General features: G+C 36.6%; 1 protein-coding gene across 9 annotated transcripts in view; it reads right to left on the bottom strand.

Annotated features, from left to right (window-relative positions):
* PPFIA1 (PTPRF interacting protein alpha 1) overlaps positions 1 to 25,558 on the bottom strand; it is a 59,140-nt gene that overhangs the window by 11,631 nt on the left and 21,951 nt on the right. For 6 of the 9 annotated variants that reach the window (XM_054067309.1, XM_054067306.1, XM_054067305.1 and 3 more), the window contains 19 exons: positions 24,862 to 25,026; positions 23,939 to 24,013; positions 23,377 to 23,478; positions 22,902 to 23,123; positions 22,087 to 22,233; positions 21,038 to 21,172; positions 19,875 to 19,958; positions 19,179 to 19,310; positions 16,744 to 16,806; positions 14,802 to 14,881; positions 14,406 to 14,538; positions 13,246 to 13,469; positions 12,621 to 12,855; positions 9,645 to 9,674; positions 8,638 to 8,789; positions 7,723 to 7,895; positions 6,868 to 6,961; positions 801 to 882; positions 474 to 674 (listed from right to left, as the gene is read on the bottom strand). In XM_054067309.1, coding sequence (XP_053923284.1) covers positions 474 to 674; positions 801 to 882; positions 6,868 to 6,961; positions 7,723 to 7,895; positions 8,638 to 8,789; positions 9,645 to 9,674; positions 12,621 to 12,855; positions 13,246 to 13,469; positions 14,406 to 14,538; positions 14,802 to 14,881; positions 16,744 to 16,806; positions 19,179 to 19,310; positions 19,875 to 19,958; positions 21,038 to 21,172; positions 22,087 to 22,233; positions 22,902 to 23,123; positions 23,377 to 23,478; positions 23,939 to 24,013; positions 24,862 to 25,026 — 2,529 coding nt within the window. The remainder of the gene's footprint in view (positions 1 to 473; positions 675 to 800; positions 883 to 6,867; positions 6,962 to 7,722; positions 7,896 to 8,637; positions 8,790 to 9,644; positions 9,675 to 12,620; positions 12,856 to 13,245; positions 13,470 to 14,405; positions 14,539 to 14,801; positions 14,882 to 16,743; positions 16,807 to 19,178; positions 19,311 to 19,874; positions 19,959 to 21,037; positions 21,173 to 22,086; positions 22,234 to 22,901; positions 23,124 to 23,376; positions 23,479 to 23,938; positions 24,014 to 24,861; positions 25,027 to 25,558) is intronic. The other 3 variants (XM_054067308.1, XM_054067313.1, XM_054067312.1) reach the window with 1 other exon arrangement.

Raw genomic sequence — 25,558 nt, 5'->3', positions numbered from 1 at the left:
ACTAACAATAGGTGTCTACATTTACTATAGTATAGAGAGACAAGTGGACTCCTAGTTTACGTAGTCTGAATCGTTACTTGGAATTAATGGCTTTACACATGAATTAAAGAAGCCTCTGACTATATTACAAATTTCTGTATATCTATTTATGCTATTTCTGTATTTTAAATTCTTCCAAGGCCAAAAGATAAGGCAAATAACGTGTAGTCTAAATATTGAATTTTGGATTATATACTTACACTGATATATATACTTTTCTTTCCCTTAAGAATGAATATGTTGTTATTCCTTCATTTAACTTCCATGAAAGGAAGAAACAAGCTACATTTAAATAATGTGTGTTCTTATACAATGTAATGTCTCCAGCAATTCTTATTTGAAGCTCAAATCCTTTCAGCTACATGTTTGCATTAGAAGTTTTGGAAATTCTAATGTTTCTAAAAAGATGTTCAATGCTGAATCACCTTCCTTACCGTTCTTGAGGTGGGAGGAGCAGATGGACTTGTCAGTGACATGATTTCTTGAATAGCCAGCCTCAGCTTCAGTCTGTGCAGAGGATTACTGATTCCAATTTCACGCTGTATTTCTGTATCAGACAAGGCTGACATGATAGCACCGCTTTTCACATTTGCTCGGCAAGCAGCCACATACCAGGCTGGCATCCCAACCCACAGCTGAAACACAAAAAACCCAAAATAAGCAGAATTTGGAAAATATTCCTGACCCCAAAAACTTAAATCCTTTAGAAGTCTGTACACTGGGGGGGAGTGGTATTTATTTATTTTGGAAGGGCCGCTTACCTCCAACCACACAACCACAGTAGGCCCATCCCACTGAGCAAAAGGCAAACCTTGTCTTCTGGCTTCCTCTAGCAACTCATGCCTATGGTTATAGAAAGAGTTATTAATAACAAAGAAACTGGTTGTAACTAGATCTTACAATTCAAACACTGCATTCAACTGACTGTCTTCTTTCCGATAATAACCTTTTTTCCTTTCTCAGCCTTATAGAATGCACCCACTAAGTCAGCCACAGCACACGTACAAGGACTGAAACTGCTACAGACACTCTAACCAAATACTGCCAACACAAAGTGGAGATCTAGCTTATTTGTCACAGTCAGATTCTCAACTGCTGCAATTTTCTGTTCAGTAACTTAGACTGAACCAAAGCAGTCATTTTTCCTTAACACACAGATTTAAAACCTGTGGAAATGTATAGGTACACCAGATATCCATGCCATCGCAGCGGCACTGTCCATCAAGCTCTTGAGGCTGGAAATTGGGACAGTAACCTTTTAACTGGTGAATTGCAGCTTGTCAGAATTTCAGACACAGCTTCAGACAACCATTATATTCAGAATGCCACGCTTAGGCAATTAAATTCTGTAAGGCTGTGTACCGAAACTCAGCTTTCATCTCCTATGACAACCTCATTTTCTTTGTTATTCTGAAATAGAGGAGACTCGATTTTAATATTGACAATTCAGCTTACAAAAACAATGGAAGCTCAAAAGACCCCTATAAAAAGCTGTCAAAAACACTGGAAAAACCAAGAGACAAGAACTAGTGTTGCAAGTATCAGTATGCAATGTTGCTTTGGATACAGCTGTCTGAAAAAATGGATAAAATCTGAAAAAAAGCTTATGTAAGCTGCCTTTGAAAATGAGTTGTATATGCTTAAGTCTCCATTCACTCTCCTCTGAAGTTTAGAAAAAAAACTTCACCTAACTGGACAGGTTTCAATGTTTTATGCTTTTTATTCATGCCTGCAAGTGTAGAATTAAGATAAGCAGCAATAATATAGGTTTACTAAAAAACTACCACACAAGACATCTTGAAAAGGGGGTTACTGACAGACTAGTAGCTTCCTTTGCTACAAATGAAAAATCAATAAACAAGTAATCAGCTCTTTCAGTCATGCCAGGATACCTAGGATCCTTATGTTATATTGGAAGATAACTAAATATAAAAAATACCCAATGAAATAATAAATATACTGGCAACTCTTTTAGCAATAGATAGCACTTCACCTGCATATCAATAAATTCCTATTACTCCAGAAGAACATCGTAATTAATAGCTCATCCTAATTGAGTGTGCTGCCCAGGAATGGAAGAAAGGGAGGAAGGAAGGAATTGTCAGATAACTGGTTACAAATAACCGTTCTAATGTAACCATTTTAAGACACAACAATTAAGGTGGAAATAGCATTCAGCAGTTCGCAGCTCATTAGCTAGGTTTTACTAACAAAGAGAAGATCATAAAAGTTAATACATATGCATACACTTCAAAAAGGCACATATACTTCTGAATTAGGAATAAAGGATCAGCTATTTTCCTGCTACCTCGGAACACATTACATTAACCCCAGAAAGCACTACCTGCTTCATTTTTTTAAGATTAAAAACATCAAAAATGAATTATTAAGATATTATACTGCTTGGTAAGAACAGAATAAAATGCTTAATACTGTATTTGACAGAAAGGAATACAATGTTTTTTTCCCCAAGTAGTTTAACTTCAAAATTGCTGTCTTTCTCTTACTTTTCAGTTATTGTGGTAAGATCACTATGCAGCAAGGGAGGCCCATGAGCGATGAAATAACACAGACAGGCTCAAAGTAGCCTCTGTTGTGACAAGGATGACCCCACAAGAGAATGTGATCACTGCAGCCGCCCCTGGCTTGCAGAGCTGCCTGAGGTATTTATTGCAGGTAAGAGAACACTAGCATTATTTCCGCTAGTTTTATGAAAGTCTCTGCGTACTTCAGGTTAAAAATGAAACAGCAAATCATTTGGAGATGAGCGGTACAGGGAATGCAACAAAAGCACAAGAAGAGTTTATGATGCAAACTTTAAGACTCATGGTGGTATTGTATGCAGAAAATAATTGTGTGGCTGGAAGGAAGTGTTATGTGATGGAGGCAGACATGCTGAAAGAGAAACAAGACATGTTTATGAGAGAACTTTATGCAGAAATTATTTAAATAAATCCAAAAAGAACACATCCATGAATTAGAAAACTAATCGCAGAATTTGTTTATATGCAAGAAGATAAAGAAACTTGCTTGCACAGGAAATCATTAAACTGAAAGCTGGAGACAGCACAGGGACAAAACTTCTCGTGGGAAGAATTCAAAAGGTAGTTGCTATTTCATCTCCAAATGAAGCATTGACGGGTATTTTCCTATAGCAGGGAACAATTTTCCAACAATTCCCTTCCAGCTTCACCAAGAAACTCGCTGCATTCTAGAGATACATGATCAGGTGATGTAAAGATCACAAATGACACACCAGTTTAGTTTTACAGACCATCCAACTGAACCATTTAAGAAGTGGGTGCAAAATCTAGCCTCGTATCTTTGAGGAAAAAAAACATCGCAGTAGTGTTTGCAGCATTAAGAGATGGCATAAAGACTGCACCGTCAAGGACATAACATTAAAGGAGTTGCTGGCTACTGGAATAACTCTTAGGTGACAGAACCAAGGGATAGATATCTATGGACTTGATAAAAAGTTGCCTGAACATCATTTAGAATGGGAGACCAAATGTGCTGCTGCAGGAGGGGAACACTTGTTGTTAGGCACATTCAAAAGGTATCCAAGACTTGCTGTGGACAACAAAGAAATTGTGGTCATATGGGATGAGAAATGATGTCAAAACTGCAGGTGCTTGATGTAATAGTGAACACACAAGGCCCTTTGAAGACTATCAGAAGTATTTGTATTTATAGAATGGCTCTTGGCAGGAAAGCACACGCTAACCTGACAAGGAAAAGAAGGGAGCCCAGGGCAGCATCACTCTGTCAGCTGGATTAAGACAGCATGGGAATGGATAAATCCACACCTTGTAGCCAAAGGGGAATGCTGTATTCCAAGTTTCTTGGATGGATCAAGATTACTGGTTTGGAAGAAGACAAGAATAGAGAAAACACTGTAGGAAAGTGGTGAAGGGAGCAAAACTGATGGAAATGACAGTTACAAGGTGTAAAACCTGAAAGGCAACAGAGTAAAACCAGACTAATTTGAGGCAGAGCATCAGTGGGAAGTTAGCATCCTTATTATATGTTGATTTCAGGTGTGTATGAACTTTTCGGGTGTAACTTTTTAAGGAGAATTACCTTAAATTCAGGATTGCCTTCCTTTTCAATTAATACAGTATTAAGTTTGTCATGTACACAGAAAAGCACACACAGTTGTGGCAAACGCTGACAACAGTACAGCTCACAAAGATGACGAACAGCATAAGCAAAAGACTAGAAACAACTTTAGGAAACAGAGCAATGGTTTTACAGAAAACCAACTACCTTGGAAATTAATTGCCACAAATATCTACTATTGCTTAACAACGTTCAAAATCCAGATTACAAAACTAATCCATCTAAGTAGGGCTTCTTATTTCCATCATAAACATTCACAACAAGCAAATGAAGACAAGGCATCAAACTAGCATTCACACTAAACTAGATGACAATGGATTTATTTCAGCAACACATTTTCACAATAAATTCTTTGGAATCTATTATCTTCTCTCATAATTAGACTTTTCTGGACAAAGAGCTTTTAATATATTGCTAAAAAATCCAACTAAGATTTATCAGAGTTTCACAACAATCCTAATAAAGTAAATATAAACTTACCCTGATTTTGCACTACCACATCAAAAGGTAAACAAAAGGAAAATAAAACAATGAAGGAAAAATATAAAACTGGGATTAAATTGAACGCAAAGGTATACAAAACCAGACAAATAATGCATACTGTAATTTAATTCTGTAACTATAAATAGAGGCTTGTTAGTGAAGACATTGAATACTGCCCTCATCCTGTTTGCAGCATGCATGCATAAATCAGAACAATAAACAAGCAAAGACAGATTAGTGACAACTATAAATAGAAATAGCTGCCACTGTTCCAAGCATTCAGGTAACTGGTATTCCTTTCACTGAGTACAGTATTTTAAGTTAACAGTTAGCTTTGAGAATTTGTTTTTACTCCACCTTCCTCCAGTATCCAAGTGAGAAGCAATTCAGAGCAGCTTTACCACTTTTTCTTTTGGATAAGAAGCATCCCAAGAAGGCAACAAGGAATCTTTGGCACTTTGTAATAATATTGCTTCCTACATTCAGAATACCCATCAGGATTCCGACTAAGCAAGATTAAAGTATCTTGTTAGGAATTTTACAAGGGGAAGATTTGCTTCTCATGGAAGTTCAAAGGGCCCTGCTGCTGCTCTCAGCAGTAAGACTAATGAAACTAACCACTACGATACGTTATCTTCATCAACACAGTCTTTTTCCATACCCACTGAAATACCTGAATCATAGGTATCTTCCTGTGAACAAGCACCTTCTCTATTTACTTCCTAGCAAAGCAATATCAAACTATGTTTTCGATGCTAGCATTTTAAGGAACCACAATATGCAGCCATGAGGCTTTCAGTAATACCAGTACATTTTTGAAAGGCAGAATGCTTACAAAGAAAAGCCGTGATTTATCTACAAGTAGATATTTTGCATTTACTAAAGCACAACAGCATAGATTGTTTTCCTCTAGAATGAAATTTATTGCTGGTATTAAGAAAGATCTATATTGTTCAAAGAACAGGCCTACCACTATTTAGATATGACCAGACTAAAACTATTTATTCAACCAAGATATGGTCTGACTTTAAAGCTCTGTACAAAAGGGAAAATACTAAATCATAATAATGTATGAGTGCCTTCAGTCTAACAGTCTGAAGAAAAACAGCTGAGCATTCCGTTATACAAACAAAACCACATTCCATTCTGACTTTTCAGACCAACACACTGCTGGTTTGCATTAGCAGTTATAGTTAATAGAACTTAGGTACTGCAAGAGAACTCTCTCACAGAGAAAATTACAACACTCTCTTTTCAACATTCACTATTCTGTCTTCAGAAGATAAAAGTAAGACAGATCTTGGTCAGCTTTTTTGACACAAAGTAAAAGAGAGCTGAACAGAACAAAAGCAACAAAAGTACAAGTTATATAGCTCAGCTTTGGGTGGTAAAAATGCAAGGAATGTCTTATCCTACTTATATATATTACAGTGTTTCCTGTATTACCATATAAGCATCGAGTCAAAATTTCTGCTAGTAGTAATATTTAGTAAGAACTAAATATGATTATAGTCTTTGTGTCATCTCTTCCAAGCCTGGGAACAAGACACACAATAGCTACCCAAACGGTGAATGCTAAACTAAACATTTTCTGGGACACAAACTGGAAAAAAAAAATCTTCTGATTTGGAAAAGGTATCTGCCTATCTGGAAGTTGCCATAAAAAAGGGAACGGTCACAAATGATTAAAAAATTAGAGCTTATGGGTACATGGTCAAGAGAACGTCAAACAGAAGTGAAAAACGTGAATGCAGCAGCAGTTAGAAACAAAAGACATTCAGAGTCACGTGCCAGAAAAGAACCAGCAAGTGCATACGGAAAGATGTCTGTACAGAACATCTCATGCTTTCACTCTGTCAACTCTTTCACACTCTGGAACAAATACCAGCCAAAGACAACTTTGGGAAATCTTCCAAATCAATTAGACACAAAATAGGTATTAAATAGAACAAATTTTGAGGAATTTTTTATAAGAATCCACTTTATCTCCATGGGTTTTTTTTATTGCAGCATTTCAACAATAAGGTTTCGGCACTGAAATTCATTTCAAAGTTACCACAAACTATGCTACTATTAATGTTCTGGAAAAAGAGTAAAAAAAGGATTATTAGCCATAGCACCATAATAGCCAAAAATACCTGAATACAAAACAATAGAAAACAAGACCTTTTTAAACAAAGCAATACCTTAACAACAGAGGATGAAAAATATTCAATAACTTACTTTTTCTGCATTTTCCTGTTTTTTTCTGCCTGACCTCCGAGCTTGCTGAGACCTAATGCATCCTGAGAGGAACTATCTGCTTCTGCCATGCCACCTACAAAAAACCCAAACCAAAACAAAAAGCAATGTCATCTTTATTTTGGCCATTTCTAACTCAAAAATCACTACTGCTTTCCTGAACACAAGTATTTAAACCTTTGTAATATTACTGACCAGAAATGTATGAAGCCAAACCGCTAGGTTCCTCTATCATTTCATTTTCTAGTTGAATTAACACCCATCAAAATGGTGTAGAAATATAGGAAAATCAGATTGGTAGGGAGTCGAATAAGTGCTGTCTAAAACCAGCTGGAGTTACACCAAGAACCTCATGTTTCAACCACTTGCAAAATTAATTTTGAGTGTTCTCGTATCACTTAAGGGTGGTGTCAACATCAAGGGTACTGCTTTATGCAAAGAATTACAGAAGAGAGAACGGTAACCATAGCATTTACTAAGCCAACTGGATTCGTTTTAAGGGGGTTCCTTTGGGTCCAAAGCAAAGACATGACTGTCAGTGCCAATAATAACAAAAGCCTCTTTCACTTCCAAGATAACAGTTCTATGAGGCAAAAATTTCAACTATCTGCAATAGTTCAATAACTTGGTGACATAAGACTACAAGACAGCAATATCTGAACTACCACCCTGCACTCGTAAAAGGGACACAAACAGATGATTGTGTCACGAGTTCCAAAAAATGTGAACATCAGCAAAAAAATAATCAGTCATAAATGTGCACACACTGATACAGACATCACAAAATTCATCTTTCACTGTGTCTCTTTCTGTGCAGAAAAGAAAAAGCAAACCAACCTTGTCCTAGTGCTTCCTTGCCTGGGTGTCCAGGTCGTCCCTTTTCTTTCTTGCCAAATAAGCGGCCGATAGAGGATTTTATCCCCTTCTTTTTGGGGGCTTTATGAAGGGAATCTTGGCTACTATTACTGCTACTAGGATTACTTGTTTGACCATCTTGTGAGCCTGTTGAACTTTATTAAAAAAAAAGGAGTCATAAAGGAGCACACGTAAAACATACACTGGCCTAACAAGTTCAGGTTTCTGTGCAAGTGAACAAAAGCTCAGTAATTCACTAATGACACTTAATTTCAGGATTTAATGAGCCATGAAAAGAAACGTATCTACTAAAACACGTCATTGAACAGAAAAAACAGTGGAAACATAAATCATGCAAGAAAGGAAGGGATGTAAGATTTATACACCATAGTATGTAACTACAAGTCAGTTCTTAACTTAATAAATAAGAATTAAAGTGTTTAAAGCGTAATTCAGAGAGGCCAGGGTTGACAACATAAGTTCCTGACAATGGAAGTTTGAAATACTTGAGTGGACTCCAACCCAGATGCTTAGGTACTTTAAAAAGAACACCTATCAATCAAAATAATGGTAATTTTCCAACTTGTATCTGAATTTATAGCTAAACTCCAGCCTATTAAAAGGCTAGAATTATACATCTTGCATTTCCAAAGCAAACTTTGATTACCAGAAAAACTGCTCACATAATACCATTTATTATCATTAACAAAATCTGTATTATTGATGTTTATGTAACATGATCATCCATTTATGTGCTCATACTCATTACTTTTGAGAAACACTTTAATATCTAGACTAAAATTCTATAGGCTGAATAGCTTTGCAGTTTTAGGAGTTTATTCTGATAATCTCAAACATCAAGTTACTGGCAGGTTTGACTTATTGACAGCTACTTACTTTCTTATGTCCCTGATATCTTCGTGGCTCACTGTATGCAAAGCTCCTTTTTGGACTCTGTCCAAATGCAAAGATCGAGGTGAAGAAGGTGGCGATGTTTCACATTTTATTGTGGTTTTATCATCTCGTACCTCTTCTCTAGAAGCTGGAGACTAATGGAAAAAGAATGGAAACTTACAGGGTTAGCTGGAAATGCCAAAACACAATTGCAATATCAAGGCTACATAAAATACAAAAGGAAAAATTAATTATTTCAGCATTAAAGGATTATGCTTGCCCTTATCACTCTGCAGTTGCCTATTTTTTATTTATGCTTGCCCTTATCACTCTGCAGTTGCCTATTTTTTGTTTGATTTCTTTCGGGATTTTCTGTTACTTTCAGTGATAAATTACTAAATTTCAGGCTTGACTTATGAAATGAGCAAGTAGCACTTATCTTTCATTGATTCATAAAGCTAAGAAATGAAGTAATGTCTTCAGCACCATAAAACTAATTTAACTGACTTCAGTTTAAGCAAGTGCAGAGAAAGAAAAACAGAGTCCTGTAAAAAGAAAGGCATCTCAATTCTCACTTTTATGTGTTTAGACAATAACTAGAAGGATTACCAGGTTTTATGAAGTCAGTTTCTACATACCTGCAGCTGTGGCTTGTCTCAAAGTCTGAATAACAGAAATAGACTTAAGAGACTTATTTGTACGTGCAGTAACAGATCTTTAAAATTAAAGTTTCATGATGATTATAAAACAGTGGTTACAAACAGAAGGCAACACAGCAGTCCCCACACCAGCAAAAAACCTCCAAATAAACAAAAAAAGCATGCAAACCAAAGCCACACTCATGGCAAGATGATAAGCCATTTATTCTTAATATCAAAGAGCATATAGTCTTGCTTTACTATAGGGCTACCCTGCAAATGCTTTTTTTATGTTCCTGTTATCCATTAATGAGTTTGAGGATGAGGAAGGAGATGAAAGGGCACACCAGTAAATAAACTAAAGATTTTTACCTTTCTACGGTGCTTCCTTAAATCACTAGGCTGATAGGTGCATGCAAAGGAAAGAAATTTGGAAAAGCCGTATTTATTATAAACTGTAGCATGGACTAAAACAATTAGTACAGACAAAACATATTAGGGAGAATATAAGTAACAATTACAGCAATGGCAGAGAGAGACAGAGTGTGAAGTGCTCTTCAAATCACGGACTTAAGTATCCCTGAAGAGTGGAAAAGGAACCGAGAGGAAAAAAAAGTAATCAAGACTTATAGTTGGTTATCGACAAAAGTAGCATAAATATTTGAATGAATTGGTGTCACAGGAAAATAGCACACAAAACGTGCATTATCTTCAACAAGAAAACCAGTAAAGCATACGGAGGTGTAAGGTGTTGCTTGTAAAAAGTGAGAGAATTTCCACTGACATGTCAAAGACTTGCCTTGGACTACATAACCTACGCTATAGCCATAGCAGGCTTAAAATGCTTCTGCACCAGGCCCTTCTGGCACCTCAGCAACTTCTGCAGTTGTGTTCTACACAGCATCAAAAGCAGCCCTACTTTAATAACTGTGAAAGACAGAGTGCAACAACAGCTGATTTCTATACAGTAATAGTGTTCTGTTTTTTTGGTGGGTTTTTTTTGTTTGTTTTTTTTAACTACATTTAAAGTGCTGGAATGTTTGAGCAAGAGTACCATCAGTTTTATTTCATGCTCTCATCCCCTCCAGAAGACAACCCACTGTATCTCACTTCCTATCTACTTCCTACCCCTGCCAAAGCACGGAGCAAGGCAGCAACGCTGAGTTACATAAACAAGTTATTCAGATTGATGCTGACAAATTTAAAACTGAGATAATTTGTTTAATAATTACCATTGTATTTGGCAACAAATTATTTCAAAAGAAAATAAAAAGTAAAAAAAAAAATGAAGTCAGTACCCTTTGAAGTTGGCATATTGTTGTGTTTCCTTCCTACACATGAGAACTTTTAATCACTTTTCTACTCAGAATACATGCGAATTATGCAGCATTAACGGGTAAAGATTAATTCAGTCTAACAGAGTATTATGTTAATAAATCAAAAGTTCAAAAAAGGGCTTGGGCTAGAAGGGACCTTCGAACATTATCCAGTCCCTCCTCGGGTTCTTAGACAAAGTACAGCAGACTTCTTGTAAACGTGCCGATTCTTTCATCTACTAAACCCGAAAACCCATAAAAATGAAAGTGTTTATCACACAGAATGAAAACTGTCCACAAGAACTCTTGGAGAGCTGTAGAGATTTCATTATTTACCATGTTCATACTTTTTAATTAATCATGAGGGGTTTTCAGCTACCTGAACTGCCCAACACCACTACTGAAGGTAGCACTAAGCTAATGTTGCCATCATGCTCATAAACTAATGCATCTTTCTATTAAAACATTGAAAACCCGCCTCCAAGAGCTCATTCAGTCTGAAAACTTGTAATAGATGTTCCAAAAGTTTCTAGAAAGCTCTTGTTCTGCAATTCTAGAAGCACAGCTTCTTGTTTTCATGCTCTCATGAATCAGTTGCCAGGTACTAAAACGTCAGACAAATGCAACTGTAAACAATTAAGTGCCTTACATCACAATTCTTACTATCTAAAGTGACTTATTTACAGTTTATTTTTGTTCAATTACACTAGATTTTAGCACAAGACACCCATTCTTCTGATCTAGCTACTATTCTTTGTATGGTTTTATGTAAGAGAAGGACTTAGCTTAATTGCTTATTACTGTGACAAGTTAGAACAGGGTACTCCCCTTTGAAATTTGTTAGTTTCTGTAGAACAAGAAGGCTGCACTCTGGGCAGAGACAGTATACTGTTTTGGAGGTTTTTTCCCTCAACCTAAGGCAAAATTATTCCTTTTTATGACAAAAATAGACTTTTTGGTATATGTATGCATTCATTTTATAAAGCCAGAAAAAGCATTCAGCAGAAATACTTGGTTTTGAACACACCTATAAGAGACATAAATGAACCAAGTCATTTACTGTCCCTCTGCTCTTACAGTGATGGACAGCATTCCTTGCCTACTGAATGGTGTAGTACAGGCATGATACAAGTGCAGTAATCTATGACAAGAAGGTATAGTAAGTACGGTGTTGCATGTGCAACTAGTAAATACAGCTTCCAAATGCACATGCAAATCTGGAGACAAAGTAAAGTATATAGAACTAAGTCAGAGAATGAGCTTTTTCTGGAGAGTGCTTGCAAGTAAATTTTTGCATCCAAGATGCTCCTTAGTGAACAGTGTTCCAAATAAGAGAAGCTGCGAGGTTTGCTTAACATTTATGTAAAAATAAAGCAGAAAACTTTTACCTTGTTCTTACAGACAGGTTTACAAACATAAAGCACCTCCTAGAAGGACCGATTTTTCTAATTGGTCATATGAATGTCAAAACAATGGCTCAATCTTCCTCTGCTCACTGAACTGCTTAGTCCAAGCTACTACTTCATAAGATACCAGGTCTAACAGAGACTTCTTTTACCTACCAGTATTAATAGACTAAACAAGACACTAGCAATTATTAGGACAGCTGTGATACCTTTACAATCTTCAGGATTAATATAACACATACAAATCACTTTTTAGCTGAGTATTTAGTGGAATAGTAGACTGCTAAAAAACAAGTTTAAAGCAGAGGGAGAAACTGGTTGCTGTACCAGAGGTTCAAAAGAACATATTTCTTCTAGGAAGAAGAGTCAGAAGACCGTAACAACAGAAAGAATACTTAGGCATGAGATGTTGACCAAATAACAGACTGGAGTTCTGAATATTTTTCCTAATCATTATGACTGTACCTTACAATTTTTATAGAAGTTGAAAGGAAGCAGTAGAAAAAAAACTAGAGAAAGGAAAAATACAGCTGAGTAAGGAGAAGAAGAAGAAAAATCAAACAACCCAGCTATTTCCTAGAGAAAAGAAACACTCTTCTGAAAAATTGAAGTCAACGGATACTTACCAGTGTCATTATACCTAGTCTGTCCACTTCCCGAGCTGGACTATGTGGAATCCGCCTTGGCGTGGAGCGGCCACTGCCAGGCGGGGAAGAACCAGCAAGTGAACCACTTGCATAGGGAGGAGGAATGGAGCTCATAGACCGGAATCGGCCATGGGCATCCAAACTTCCACTACCCACTCTGCTTTCAATCTCCTCTGCACGCTGCTCTGTGTTTTCTTTTTCTTCTTGTATAAGTCTAAAAGGAAAAAAATTTCAAAGGAACACTATATTCAAACAGGTACCATATAAACAGAATGGTTGACTTGGTGTTAGAAAGAAGCAGTAAAACAGGCACACTGCAAAAATCTTCTAATTCAGTCTGGAAAAAAGGGATAAACTCTACTGCCATTACCACTACATGGGGGTTTCTGTCAAACTGGCAATACACAATCCCTTCCATAACTGGGACTGAGACAAAAAACCAGAAATGAGCAATTAGGCATAAGCAAACAAGTTAATTTCTGTCAAACCCCACGACCAAGAAACTGAGTGGGCACCCACCATTTCCTGAGTAACCACACAAAAAGGATTTTTAGTATCACAGAAATTCATTTTAATCAAAATCTTAGCAGCAGACAGACCATACCTAATCTCTTTGTTGATTGCATCCAACTGTTCTTGAAGCATCATGGCCAAAGTCTGAGCATCAGCCTGACCACTTGGTGACAGCAGATCGACTGAACTGAATATAGTCTCCCTATCATCCTCAACATCTGACACATCAACATCACTTTCAAATGCTTGTGCCACATTTGCCAATACACTTGCTTGCTGGGCTCGCTCCCAGTCCTGCTCATTCAGAGTTTGAACCTAAGAGAATTAAGAAAAAAAAATCCAAACTCAAATGAGAAAAACATGAAATTTCTACTGTTTTGCAAGACGTTTAAAGTAATTTTTAAAAAGTCCACTTACATGCTGAACGCATCCATCAAGACAGCAATGTTTACAGAAACAAAAAAAAAGCTATAATGTAGAAAACTTTGCATTTTACAGTTCAATGAAATTTAAAGAGGGACAGCCCCATTCAATACATTACAATGGCATACATCTTTGCTCTACACCCACTAAATCACAGTAGAATTTTGCTATCAAATCCAATGAGAGTTTTATGCTATGAGAACTTATATGTCCTGAAAGGAACTTAAAATTGCTTACAGAACAGTAACATCAGCACATAGACACTAAAGTAGGACTTATACTTTACAGGCTTATCAGACTTCAAAGAAATCAGACTTCAAAACCATAATTTCGCCACTATTAGTTAACAATTAACAAGACCAGCAGCTGTGCATTAGCTAGTAATACAGAATATATATAGTAGTTTATTGCTATGCACTCCTATTGTAGAAGTTGTAGGGGGCCTACAAGAAAGCTGTGAGGGACTTTTTACAAGGTCATGCAGTAATAGGATAAGGGGGAATAGCTTTAAATTGGACGAGAGAAGATTTAGGTTAGACATTAGGAAGGAATTCTTCATGATGAGACACTGGAACAAGCGGCCCAGGGAAGCTGTGGGTGCCCCTCTCCCTGGAAGTGTTCAAGGCCAGGTTGGATGGAGCCTTGAGCAGTCTCGTCTAGAGAGAGGTGTCCCTGCCCATGGCAGGGATTGGAACTGGATGGGCTTTAAGGTCCCTTCCAACCCAAACCATTCTATAATTCTATGAAATTCCTTACAATACATTAGCCTCATCTAAGTGATTTTGCTGCCCATGTTTCATTTTTATTTCAGCTTCGGAGTTGTATTACCTTTGAGGGTTCATCTCTGAGAGCTGCCAAACGTCCTTTCTGGGGACGTCTTAACACTGATGAGGTGCCATAGGAGTCTGTATGACTGTCAGCCACAGATGAAGATGTCATAGGGTATCTGAAATCTGGTCGACTAGAACACAAAGAAAAATTTCATCCCAAGGAAGGTAGAGGGAAACAAACTATAAAACCCGCCCAAATGATTCCTATTGTCCTACCAGTGCCAATTTTTTTAAAGCAGTGTAAAAACTGCTTCATATGCTCTATAAAGAATACACAGCTGTACAATTATATAGCTACGACTAAAGTATTTTCAGTTATAATAGACAAAATTGCATTTAGCAGAGAGACTGTAAAGAAACAAGGAAAAACTTAACTACAATTAAATGCTAGTACCCGTGATGAAGTGTTGTGGCTCTGAGTCTCACTTGGTCATTTTCAGCCCTTAATGCTTCAACATTTAATACAAGTTGATCCTGTCAAAATAAATACATAAAATAGAATAAAAGAATTGTTTAGGTTGGACAAGATCCTTAAGATCATTGAGCTTAATCATTAACCTAAGACTGCCAAGTCCATCACTAAATCATGTCCCTAAGCAACATGTCTGCATATCTCTTAAACTCCAGGGATGGTGACTCCACCACTTCCAGGGCTTGATAACCCTTTTGGTGAAGTAATATTTTCCAATATCCAACCTAAATCTTCCCTAGTGCAACGTGAAGCCATTTCTTCTTGTCCTATCACTTGTTACTTGGAAGAAGAGACCAACACTAAGAGCAGATCAACACTCCTGCCTGACTGTGTCATCTGCAAACTTACTGAGGGAGCATTCAATCCACTCATCTAGATCACGGACAAAGAGATTAAACAGAACCGGCCCCAAAACTGAGACCTTGGGAACACCACTTGTGACTGGCCACCAACTGGATTGAACTCCATTCAACACAACTCTGTTGGCCTGGTCATCTAGCCAGTGTTTTACCCAGCAAAGAGTGCACCCATCAAAGCCATGAGCGCCAGTTTTTCTAGGAGAATGCTGTGGGAAGCGGTGTCAAAGGCTTTACTAAAGTCTACATTGGCAACATCCACAGCCTTTCCCTCATCTACTAAGTGGATCACCTTTACATAGGAGATCAGTTTAGCCAAGCAGGACTTGCCTTTCTTAAACCCATGGTGATATAGCAATATACTTAAAAAGAATCAGTGACAAATACTGATTTATGAACTATCATTTAGGTTTTTGACATCATTTCTACGAAACACGGAAATAACATTTTAAAGCGTACTGTTCAGTAACATGAAACATGAATTATTTTTGCTACACACAAGACAGCACCATCACCAAAGGGCATCCAAGAATAACCCTGTTCCCTCTCTACAAGTGCAACTCTAGGTAACAGTAACATTTTTTTAAGAACAGCTGCTACATAAAATTCACATATTGTTAATTTTACTATAATTGATATTTAATAAGAAACAATTTTTTCAAGCTCCATGCACAACAGGCTTTAAACTACATTCACTTTTAACTTGAATATTTTAAAATGTTCTAGAAACTCAGAATTTAACAGAGAAATCCAATGAATGAGAAAAATAACAAAAGACTAACAAAAAGTGGCTGATGCTGAACATCTGTGCCTTGTGTGAAAACCGCAGGCCTACACAGAGAAAAATTCAAAGCACACTCTGCAAAACATTATGTTCTCTACAGCTTGGCCTAACTACTTACAAGAATTATTCGGGGCGATAGAGTACACCTGTCAGTTAATAAGCAGTAACAAGGATTATTTCAGAACAGCTTAATGATAAAAAGAAATGAAAGAGCCCACCACTGCTATGCAAGAAGAAAACTTGTCAGGTCCAGGACAAGGAAAACACCAGACAGCTGCTATCACAAAGGAACAGCCAAGTCTAATAAATATTTCTCTAAATAAGGAGTCTGAGAAATTTATCAGTTGAACAAGCATTTCATGATACACAATGCTTAAAGAGAAAAGTTATAGGAAAATACTCAACATTAAAAGTGTTTACTCTTTTCTGTTTACTGTTCAAGGTCATATGTACAACAGTACAAAAATTCAATGCCATCTTCAAACTCTGGCACATTGCCAATATATTGAGCCCCTTCATATACTCAGAAGTGTATTAAGTCTGAGTAGAAAGCTACATATTACCCATAAAATTGAGGCACAAAATACCATAAAATGAGCAATAACAGCCATCTACTTTTAAAGAGACTGAATAATGTTAAATTGTATGGGGGAATTCAGATGTGGCCCTGCTATGCAGCAATGTAGAAATCATTGTTCAACATAATATTTCAAAAGTATTATACCTTTTCATGCTGAAGTTCCTCTATTTGTTTTTTTGCATTTTCAATTTCTCGAATAAGTGAATTCTAAAATAAAACATATCACAAATTAAGTTATACATAAAAGCTTTCAACTCCTAAACCATAACCAAGATGAGTATCAAGAAGTTTCAGTCAACACTATACAGATGCATCTTAGGTTACAGGTACTTTACTGCTTACATCATTTCACTTGGTTTATAGTAGAATGTTTATCCTTTCAGGTGTACAGCCTGCTAAATAATAGATTTAGTAATAGTACAAGTTCCATAAAAATTTAATGTCAATACCAGCCTTTTAAAGTTCCATTTAACAAAACCAGTAAAAAAAAAAAAGCAAAATTAGGCAGCTAAAATAGTTTGAACTAACTCATTGAGTGGTTAACTAAGGCATTATTAGCTGTTACCATTAGGTTTTCTTTTTATTTTCACTTGCCTGATCTGCAAAATTACTATACAGTAATTTCTTGGATAGACTGTACCTCCAAAACTCACTGACTTATGGGCCTTCCTTAACATGAGAGCTGTTGCCTTCACAGCTATATCATGACTTCTAAACAACTCCAGTAAATATAAAATAGTCACATCTACTACAATCTCTTTACTCAAAACAGTTTCCAAATTCAGACCAAGAATCCTATGATAATTAATAAACATTTGAGAGCTACAACAACTAAAGAATTTCAACTATTCAATTTCAATACAATACTATTGAAATACAATGAAATACCATTGTATTTCAACTACCGTACACGATACCAAGGAAAAAAAATCATAGATTCCCCTTTCCAACAGGAAATTTCTAACTGTGTCATTTTCTTTTCCTTTTCATCATTGCCAAAAAGTTTTGCTAAACACATTTCCTTGAGGTAAGTAATGCCATTATTTGCATCTTAAACGTGTAATAAAGTTTCATATGTGAACAAAAACATCCTTCCAGGGAAAAAACCCAAAGTGATCAGAAGAAAGTCTTAAACTTTTACCTGCATCTTTGCGCCCAACTGATCATAAAAGAATGAGGTGAAAGCAATAGCAAGAATACTTTTCTAGAAGCTGTTACTTACAATGAAGTACTAAACTTTCCACATCGCTCAAAAATTAGTTAAGAGTTTGGAGGATAAAAGGGAGCTAGGGTTAATCCTAAGACACTTCCCCAGTATTCAAGCATTTTGAAAATACAAAATGCAGCCAGTTGTTTCTCAGAAACTTAATTTAAAAGGACTGTTACAACAACCTTGTTGATGTTAACAAGGCACGAGAATTTCTGAAGTATGGGGAGCAGTTGGTGATCTTGAAAATAGTCAGGTTAACTAAAAACCTGAGGACAAAGTTTGCAGTCTTAGATGCCAGGTGATAAGCACCTTCATCGTCAATTCAAAGGATGCAAATCAGTAGGATCTACATTTGCTCTACACAATCCGATTCCAACAGCACAAAAGAGAAAGAATGAACTGATTTTTTTAATGACCAGAAGGGAGCACTGTCCAGGAAAGACATGTCAGATACCTGACTGATGGTTTAGGAACGAGAACCAAGTTGACAAGACACAAGAGAAAGTAAACATTTATTAAAGGATGAATACATCAATATATATTGCAACTGAAGCATTTTATAGCCATGAGTTTAAAACAAAAGCCACTCTGCTTTTATTGAAACATTTCCCCAGATCGTTATTTTTCCCTCCAGTACAAGAAACTTAGGTATTTTTTTTAATCAAAGACAAAGCAATTCAAAGAAAGCATCAAACAAAGTGCTTCGTAAGGTGACACTGTTTTGTTCCATGCAGAGTCAGGCAATCCTTAAAGAAATGCATGGAATAAAAATCAGTAAGGACCTAGATCAAAAAGCAGAAAGGAAAGAAACAGTAAAGTATGTCACAAGTCAGAAGATGAACTGAATACAAGGGACAGCTCTAAGATGTGCATTGACAACACAGGCAACAGCCCATTTATATCCACATAACCTGTCTCAAAATGATCAGGGAAGAAAATGCAAGGTTTTTTCAACTTGCAAGAATCCCACAATGATTATGGGTAACTGGTACAGACAAAACCAGTGGGAAATAGAAGAAACTGAACTGAAAAGGTCAAAGTTCTAGTCCTGATTCTTTAGGCTTCCTGCATTACAGCAGATGAGCCTATTTATGCAGCCCACAACAGTCAACTAAGAAAGGACAAAGCTTCTTAAAAGGGCCTTCTCAACAACGCAATACAATGCCTGGGGATAACATAAAAAAAACCCCCAACCCTTTAAGAACATATCTTCAAAATCCACACTAGAAAACAGCCTTAACAGAAACCTCTTATTAATTAGGATTTAGTATTTGTTTACTGAAGTTACAGATACATTGCAAAATACACAAATCACCACACAGAATGCTGAACATCTCATTAATGTATAGACTGAAATGTGACTTGTTACCTTATCTTCCAAGGCAGCCATCCTCTCCTTGAGATGAAGCTGAAGCCTTTCATTAGATTCAGACAGAAGCTTATCAACAGTTTCTGACAAACGTTTATTATGCTCTTCGTTCATCTTCTCTCTCTGTCTAGCCTAAGATAGATAAAAGCTACTGAAATAACTTAAAATTTATGTTTACAACAGTTTCCAGGTTGCAAAAACAGTAAACTCTTCACTACTTCAACTGCATTTCTTTTCATAGAAACACTTTTCCCAAAGGAATAAGGAATGCTGCATGTAACCTCATGACTCTGTAAAGAAGTATGAGGGACAACTTGAGACTTTAATAACTGTTCCAAGATAAGAAGCTTGAAAATCCAAGCTTTTAAGAAAAAAATATATTTCAGAGTTCCACTATTTATAACCTAGGAACCAATTTCTCTATCATCACTTAATTCAACAAGTTTTTGATCTGTCTCTTCATCACAAAGTATGCCTAGCAATTAGTTATTTCCAAACATATTTCATACTTGGATTGGAGACTTCCAGCTTTCCTCGAGATTTAAAGGTTAGCCACAATTCAGTGTCTCAAGTCTCCTAACTGTCACCCAACGTAAACTACGGCTTTATTTTAGAGACGAGAAATAAAAACAGCTTTGCTGATCAATAGGCAGCCGTGAAGGGGACTACATCGATGCTTTCACGTTTATACAGTACCCTTTGCAGCTCTTGATTCTTTTCTTCTAGCTGTGCTTCCATCTGTCTCAGTCGTTCTTCTATATTGCCATGTCTCTCCTCAGCCTGTCAATTTGACAAAAAAAATTAGAATTTGTTGGGTTTTTTCAGGTTATTTTGGTTTTGTTTTTTAAAAAATGGTTTCAGAAGCATAGGAACATTCAAGCACAATAACGTATCTGACATGCTTTGCACAACTGCCATTTATGGTAATACACAATGCAGAACAGATGCCTTTCTGTCATTAGAAGAACCTAGTAAGGGTTCACGTGGTAACAAAACGATGAAGCCTCTCACCCTTAAGTACCATGAATCAACTACTATTTGCAAGTGAGCTTGCAACAGCAGTTCATTCAAATTCCCAAGAATTAAAAAAAAAAAATTTAAGACAATCAAATAAAACACCAAATGCATTTTCAGCTTTTCCTCTCTGTCCTGGACAATATGACTCTCTGTTAGTAAACATGACAAAGCAGAAAGCAGCAAGCAGAAACAAGAACTAACATACAAATTCTACCTTCCTAAGCTTGGTGGTAAGTTCCAATACTTTAGCAGCAGAGTTCCCAGGAGACAAAAGGTCAGACTACAGAGCCAGTTAGAGATAGGAAAGATAACAGGGAAAGACGACTTGAAAAGAACAAACACACACACTTGAAAAGGCTCATTTGTATTCAGTACATATAATTCTTCAGACTTCATTATTTTATTTGCAGACTTCCAAAAATCTCAGTATTCACGGGTACCATTATTTCTCCCTCTCCCCATATTCCTCACTGTTAATGGTGGAAGAAAATTGGTTTTCCCCTTCAGAAATTGTTTGGTTTGGAAGACTTCATGCCTATTAAACAATGAATTTTAATAAAAAGCAAGAAAATAATAATTCAGAGAGACATTTGTATCATGTAACAGAGTTAACAGAAAACCTGCTCAAGTGCCAAAGAGCAGAAATTGTAATAAAATAGAGTAAACCAGAGCGTGCTCATAGAGATGAACAGAAAAGGTGGAAAACGGGGAGAAACATTTTCTAAACTACTTATGGGAAAACCAGAAACACAACGTAACAAATCCAACAGTTAAGAACAAATTTCTTGTAGCAGGACACCAAGGGAGAAGAGAGTCTCCAGGACAGTACCCTACCGACCCACCTTTGAAAGCGCTGCAACTCTCTGTGCCAGCTCTGCTTCCACCTCTGGCAACGTTTCAGCTTTCCTCAAAGTCTGCTGCAGCTTTTGCTCTGCTAGTTCCAGCCGTTCCTGCAACTGCCTATTCTTATCTTCACTCTGCACAGGATTATGATCAACAAATGTTTACTGTTAAAATGTTAATGAATTTTCCAAGAGGAGGGTATGGATACAGATTAGTGGCCTTTACTAGATCTATGGAGAAAAAACTGTCCAAAACTGGCTTTGTAACCAAAGATGTGGCATCCACCCCTCTATTACGTGACAGAACTTCTTGCTCTACAAGTTTTTTTCTGCAGACAATTTTGTCTATTCTGAAAGCAACTGTGCCACTAAGTAAACAGTTACAGTACGGGAAGCAGTATTACGTGAAAGAAAAAATTCCTTTGTATTTTAAATAACACCATGCACATTAAAACAAAGTTTATTTTTATTTAAAATGTGTACAGCTTATTTTTAAAATCATACTAGACTTCTCTTGCTGACTAAGAGTTGCCTGGCTCCCTCTAGTTAGAAAGTGATAGGCTAAACTACCATTTCTGGTTTATAAAGTTGGACTAATTCATGTCAAGCATGTATCAAATTTCCTCCCACAGTAAGACCACATTTATTTCTACTATAGTCTTTAAAAACCATTACACACTACTCAAATTTTAGCACTGCTTTAGCCTAAAATGAGTAATTCTCACAGATGGAACTCAAGATGCTTATATACATACAACAACTTAAAAATCCACAACAGGGACAAAAGCCCTGCTGCACCATGCACCAAAACGCTCAAAAACATTCCCCACCCCTACCCTCCCACAGTAAACTCCCCTCTTCATTTCTAGAATAAAACTCTGTACAGTGCACTCCCTCCAGTTACTGAAAAACAATCCGTAACAATAGCATATCACAGAGGATAATTTAACTTCCTTTAAGCAAAGTGGTTTAGTGCAGTACGAACATTTAATTATTTCCATTAGTTTTATGCTCAGCAAAGTGTATTTTAACTTATTACAAATTACAACCTGTCGATGCATGGAGTCTTTAGTGGCAATTTCATTTTCAAGTTTGTCATTGAGGTCATGCACAGATGTAGCTTCACGTTGTGCAGCGAGGTAGCGTTTCTCAAGAGTTGTGATTCTCTCTTCCATGTCCTCTTTTTGGGCCAGGGTCTGCACAAGACAAGACAGAATTTAGTCATTAATATAGGATATGATTATTCAGTGATCAAGAAAGCCACCAATTATTATTGGTTTGTGAATTCTCAGTCTCTCAGTAAAAAAAATGAAGTGGAAACAATAGTCTTTGGCTTAAAAGCTCAATGACCTTTTGTTTTCTAAACAATGAATGTTTAAAAGCACTGGGTTTTTTTTCTATTACAACTCAGACCTGCTACTTACTTTTCCAATGGCACAAACACAGCAAATCTTTAATTTCTGGGGCAGTCAGAGAGTGTTCTTGGATTTAACTAAGCTCCCTTTCTATTTAATAAGGATACAGTAAACAGCAATACACAGGACCTCAAGGATTAGTGACTGATTAGTAAGAGGAGCTGTCAATCATGCCATGAAAATTGAAGTGATTCCTCAACTACAAATATCTTTAAAAAAATAAAAATTAAACTTGATGAATAAGCTTTGTATTTCTGACAAGATCAAGCACCTTTTCAAGACCATGTTAAGGTTTGCAATGCCAGATTTCTAATTTAATGTATTTGTGAAGTATCTAGTAAATCATAGATATTCAAAAGCACAAAGGTGTGACTGAGCATCAACAATACTGTTATTTCACACAGCAGCTGCATTTGTGACCACCCAAATATTGACAGTTTATTCCTCACCTCTCGTACATCTCTCTGTAACTTTGTATTCATTTCTTCAGATTTTATTAAGTCTTTCCTAGCTGTGTCAAGATCTTCTTCCAGCTCTGTCACTCTGCTAGACAAGGCAGTAAGGCGTTCTTTCATTTGTGCCTGCTCTTTGTTTTGCTTATCTATGATGTCTTGGAGTTCAATCACTTTAGTGAGGTTTTCATCATGGCATAAAGAGCCATCAGAGGATCGCTATTAAACAGAGGGGAAAAAAATGTGTTTGCACGTTACACAGAAACTTAAAACCCAAACTGTGACTTAACTGTAAACACCCACCTCTCCCAAAATAATTTTATTATTGGATAGGATTGCAAAAATTGAAATTACAGTAACTAAGCTTTTTCATTCAATCACTCATTAAAATATTTCATTATAGTTTAAAATCAAAATATTATAGTTACTCATTAAAAATCAGACATGAGCTGAAAAAAGTAAACAGCTGTACCTTCCCATTTGTAGTTGGTGTATTTTCTTGTTCGTGATTTATATCCAGCATCCCATCTGGAATTGCTTTCTTCTGATTATTTTGCTCTTTCAGAATCATTAACTAAAGGGAAAGAAAAGTTTATATGTATATGTTTCAAGTCAATTCCTTTCCCACTAATAATATAAAAAACAGCTGCAAAAGCAAAGGAGCAAAACAACAATTACTGATTCTACTGCAAGGTACGAATTCATAAAATAACACACAGGCACTCAAAAACCTATGCCATTACAATCCAAAAGTTCTTAATTTAAGGCCACAGGAACTCTTTTTTGGGGGATTTTTTTGCTGGAGCTCTTTTAGGGGCAAGGAGGGTAGGGGCTTTTTGTGTTTTTCCTTTCCTCCTCTTTCAAAGTGACCAGTTAAGTCAAGTTAAAAATTACAGGTTTTACAGTTAAAAAATAATCAACTAAAAACAAGAAGTGAACGTGAACCTTAGTAACCAGATAAATTCCTGTGTAGAAATATTGATTTAACATCCACAATGCAAAGATGAAGATTTCCTTTAAAAAGAGAAACCTACCTCTTTATGCGTAGTACCCAGTTCTTCTTCCAATAAGCTACATCTTTCAAGTGCTACTCGTAACCTCTCCCTTACCTGAAAGGGTAATTTCAAATAATGTGAAATCATTAAAATTAAAAAGAAACCAATTTCTTTTATTGCCATGACTTTGCAGATAATAAATGACATTATTTCCATTACACTTAGATCTGCTTAATCTTGACCCAGTACTTGTTACAATACATGCTACAGAAACCCTTCTAGAAAAACAATGCATTATCTTAAAGACTAGCTTTTCCTTTGTCATAAACAACTTATATGTCAACTTGATCATTCATTTAGGCAAGAATTAAACATATCAACAACTTGCTTATCCTTCTGTAAGGCACAGAATGCGTATGCTTTTGCTTATTTACAACACGGAAGAAGAGACAGACTTCATATACAAGGTTCACAAAAGGTAGGCAAACTGAGTTCACAGCAAAATTCACAGTGAACTTCACCACTTGCATATCCTGCTGTCAACACCAAGCACAACCAAAGGGTGGAATTCCTTTAATTCAGCTTTATTTTGTATCACAGTGTAAGCAGATTCCTTTCCTCCTGTTCTCTCTAGTTAATTTCTTGTATTACATCATCAAAAGGCTAAATACTGTCATTATACACATAAGCAAATTTATGCATTGCTACAAGAAATATATCGCCCCTGAACCACGCTTGTTACATCAGCACAGTTAATGAAGCACTAGAATAAATTACAGCACCTTGGCTTAACACAACATATTAATTCAGTAAAGCAGTTACTGATGCAGTTACAGCAAAGCCACTATCTTAATACAAAGAAAGTTCAGAGAGTTCTACAACTTTAGTACAAACAACTGCACAGTCCACAGAAAAGAAAGAGGGGACAAGATGAGAAAATGTTAGGTACTGTATTTCATTACCTTTTCATCAAGGGCTTTATGGTGCTCAAATAAGGATTTTAGTGCTTTGAGAACTTCTACTTCACTAGAAACTCCTGCTGGAGACTGAGCTTGTCTCTTTACAACAGTCATTCTGAGAGACCGCTCATGCCTGGAGACAAGACATTCCAAATGTTCCAGTAGTAGCTACAACAAAAAAAGGAATAGCTTTTATTTCTGTCCTGCCTAGCTGCAGAATACTTTGACTCCCAAAATGTCAAGTAACTAGATGATCTTTAAGGTCCCTTCCAATCCAAACCATTCTATGTGGGAGGTGTCCCTGCCCACAGCAGAGGGGTTGGAACTGGATGATCTTTAAAGTCTCTTCTAACCCAAACCAATTTATGACTATGAAGCTTTGAGTTATGAACATCAAATCTAAGAGCCAAGAGCACTGCATCAAGCATAAAGACCTGCTTTTAACAGTTCACCCACACCAGAAGTTATAACAATGCTAATGCACTTCCTACATCTCTTTCAGTCAATTTTTGAAATGAGGTCTTTTCAGCTCTACCACCAATCTAAAGAACTGCAAAATCATCAGAAGGATACATATAGGAAACACTCCAAATCCGAGAGCAACTTTTTTGCTGGCAGCAGTGCAGGCTGCTGAAACAGATCATTACAGCTTGCCCACTCTATTCCTCTGATCTCGGGTGTTGCATGATTACAAAACTTT

Source organism: Cuculus canorus, chromosome 5, assembly GCF_017976375.1.
Source record: "Cuculus canorus isolate bCucCan1 chromosome 5, bCucCan1.pri, whole genome shotgun sequence".
Taxonomy (NCBI): Eukaryota; Metazoa; Chordata; class Aves; order Cuculiformes; family Cuculidae; genus Cuculus; species Cuculus canorus.
The sequence above is the reverse complement of the archived record's forward strand: the minus strand, read 5'-3'. Positions and strand labels throughout refer to the sequence as shown.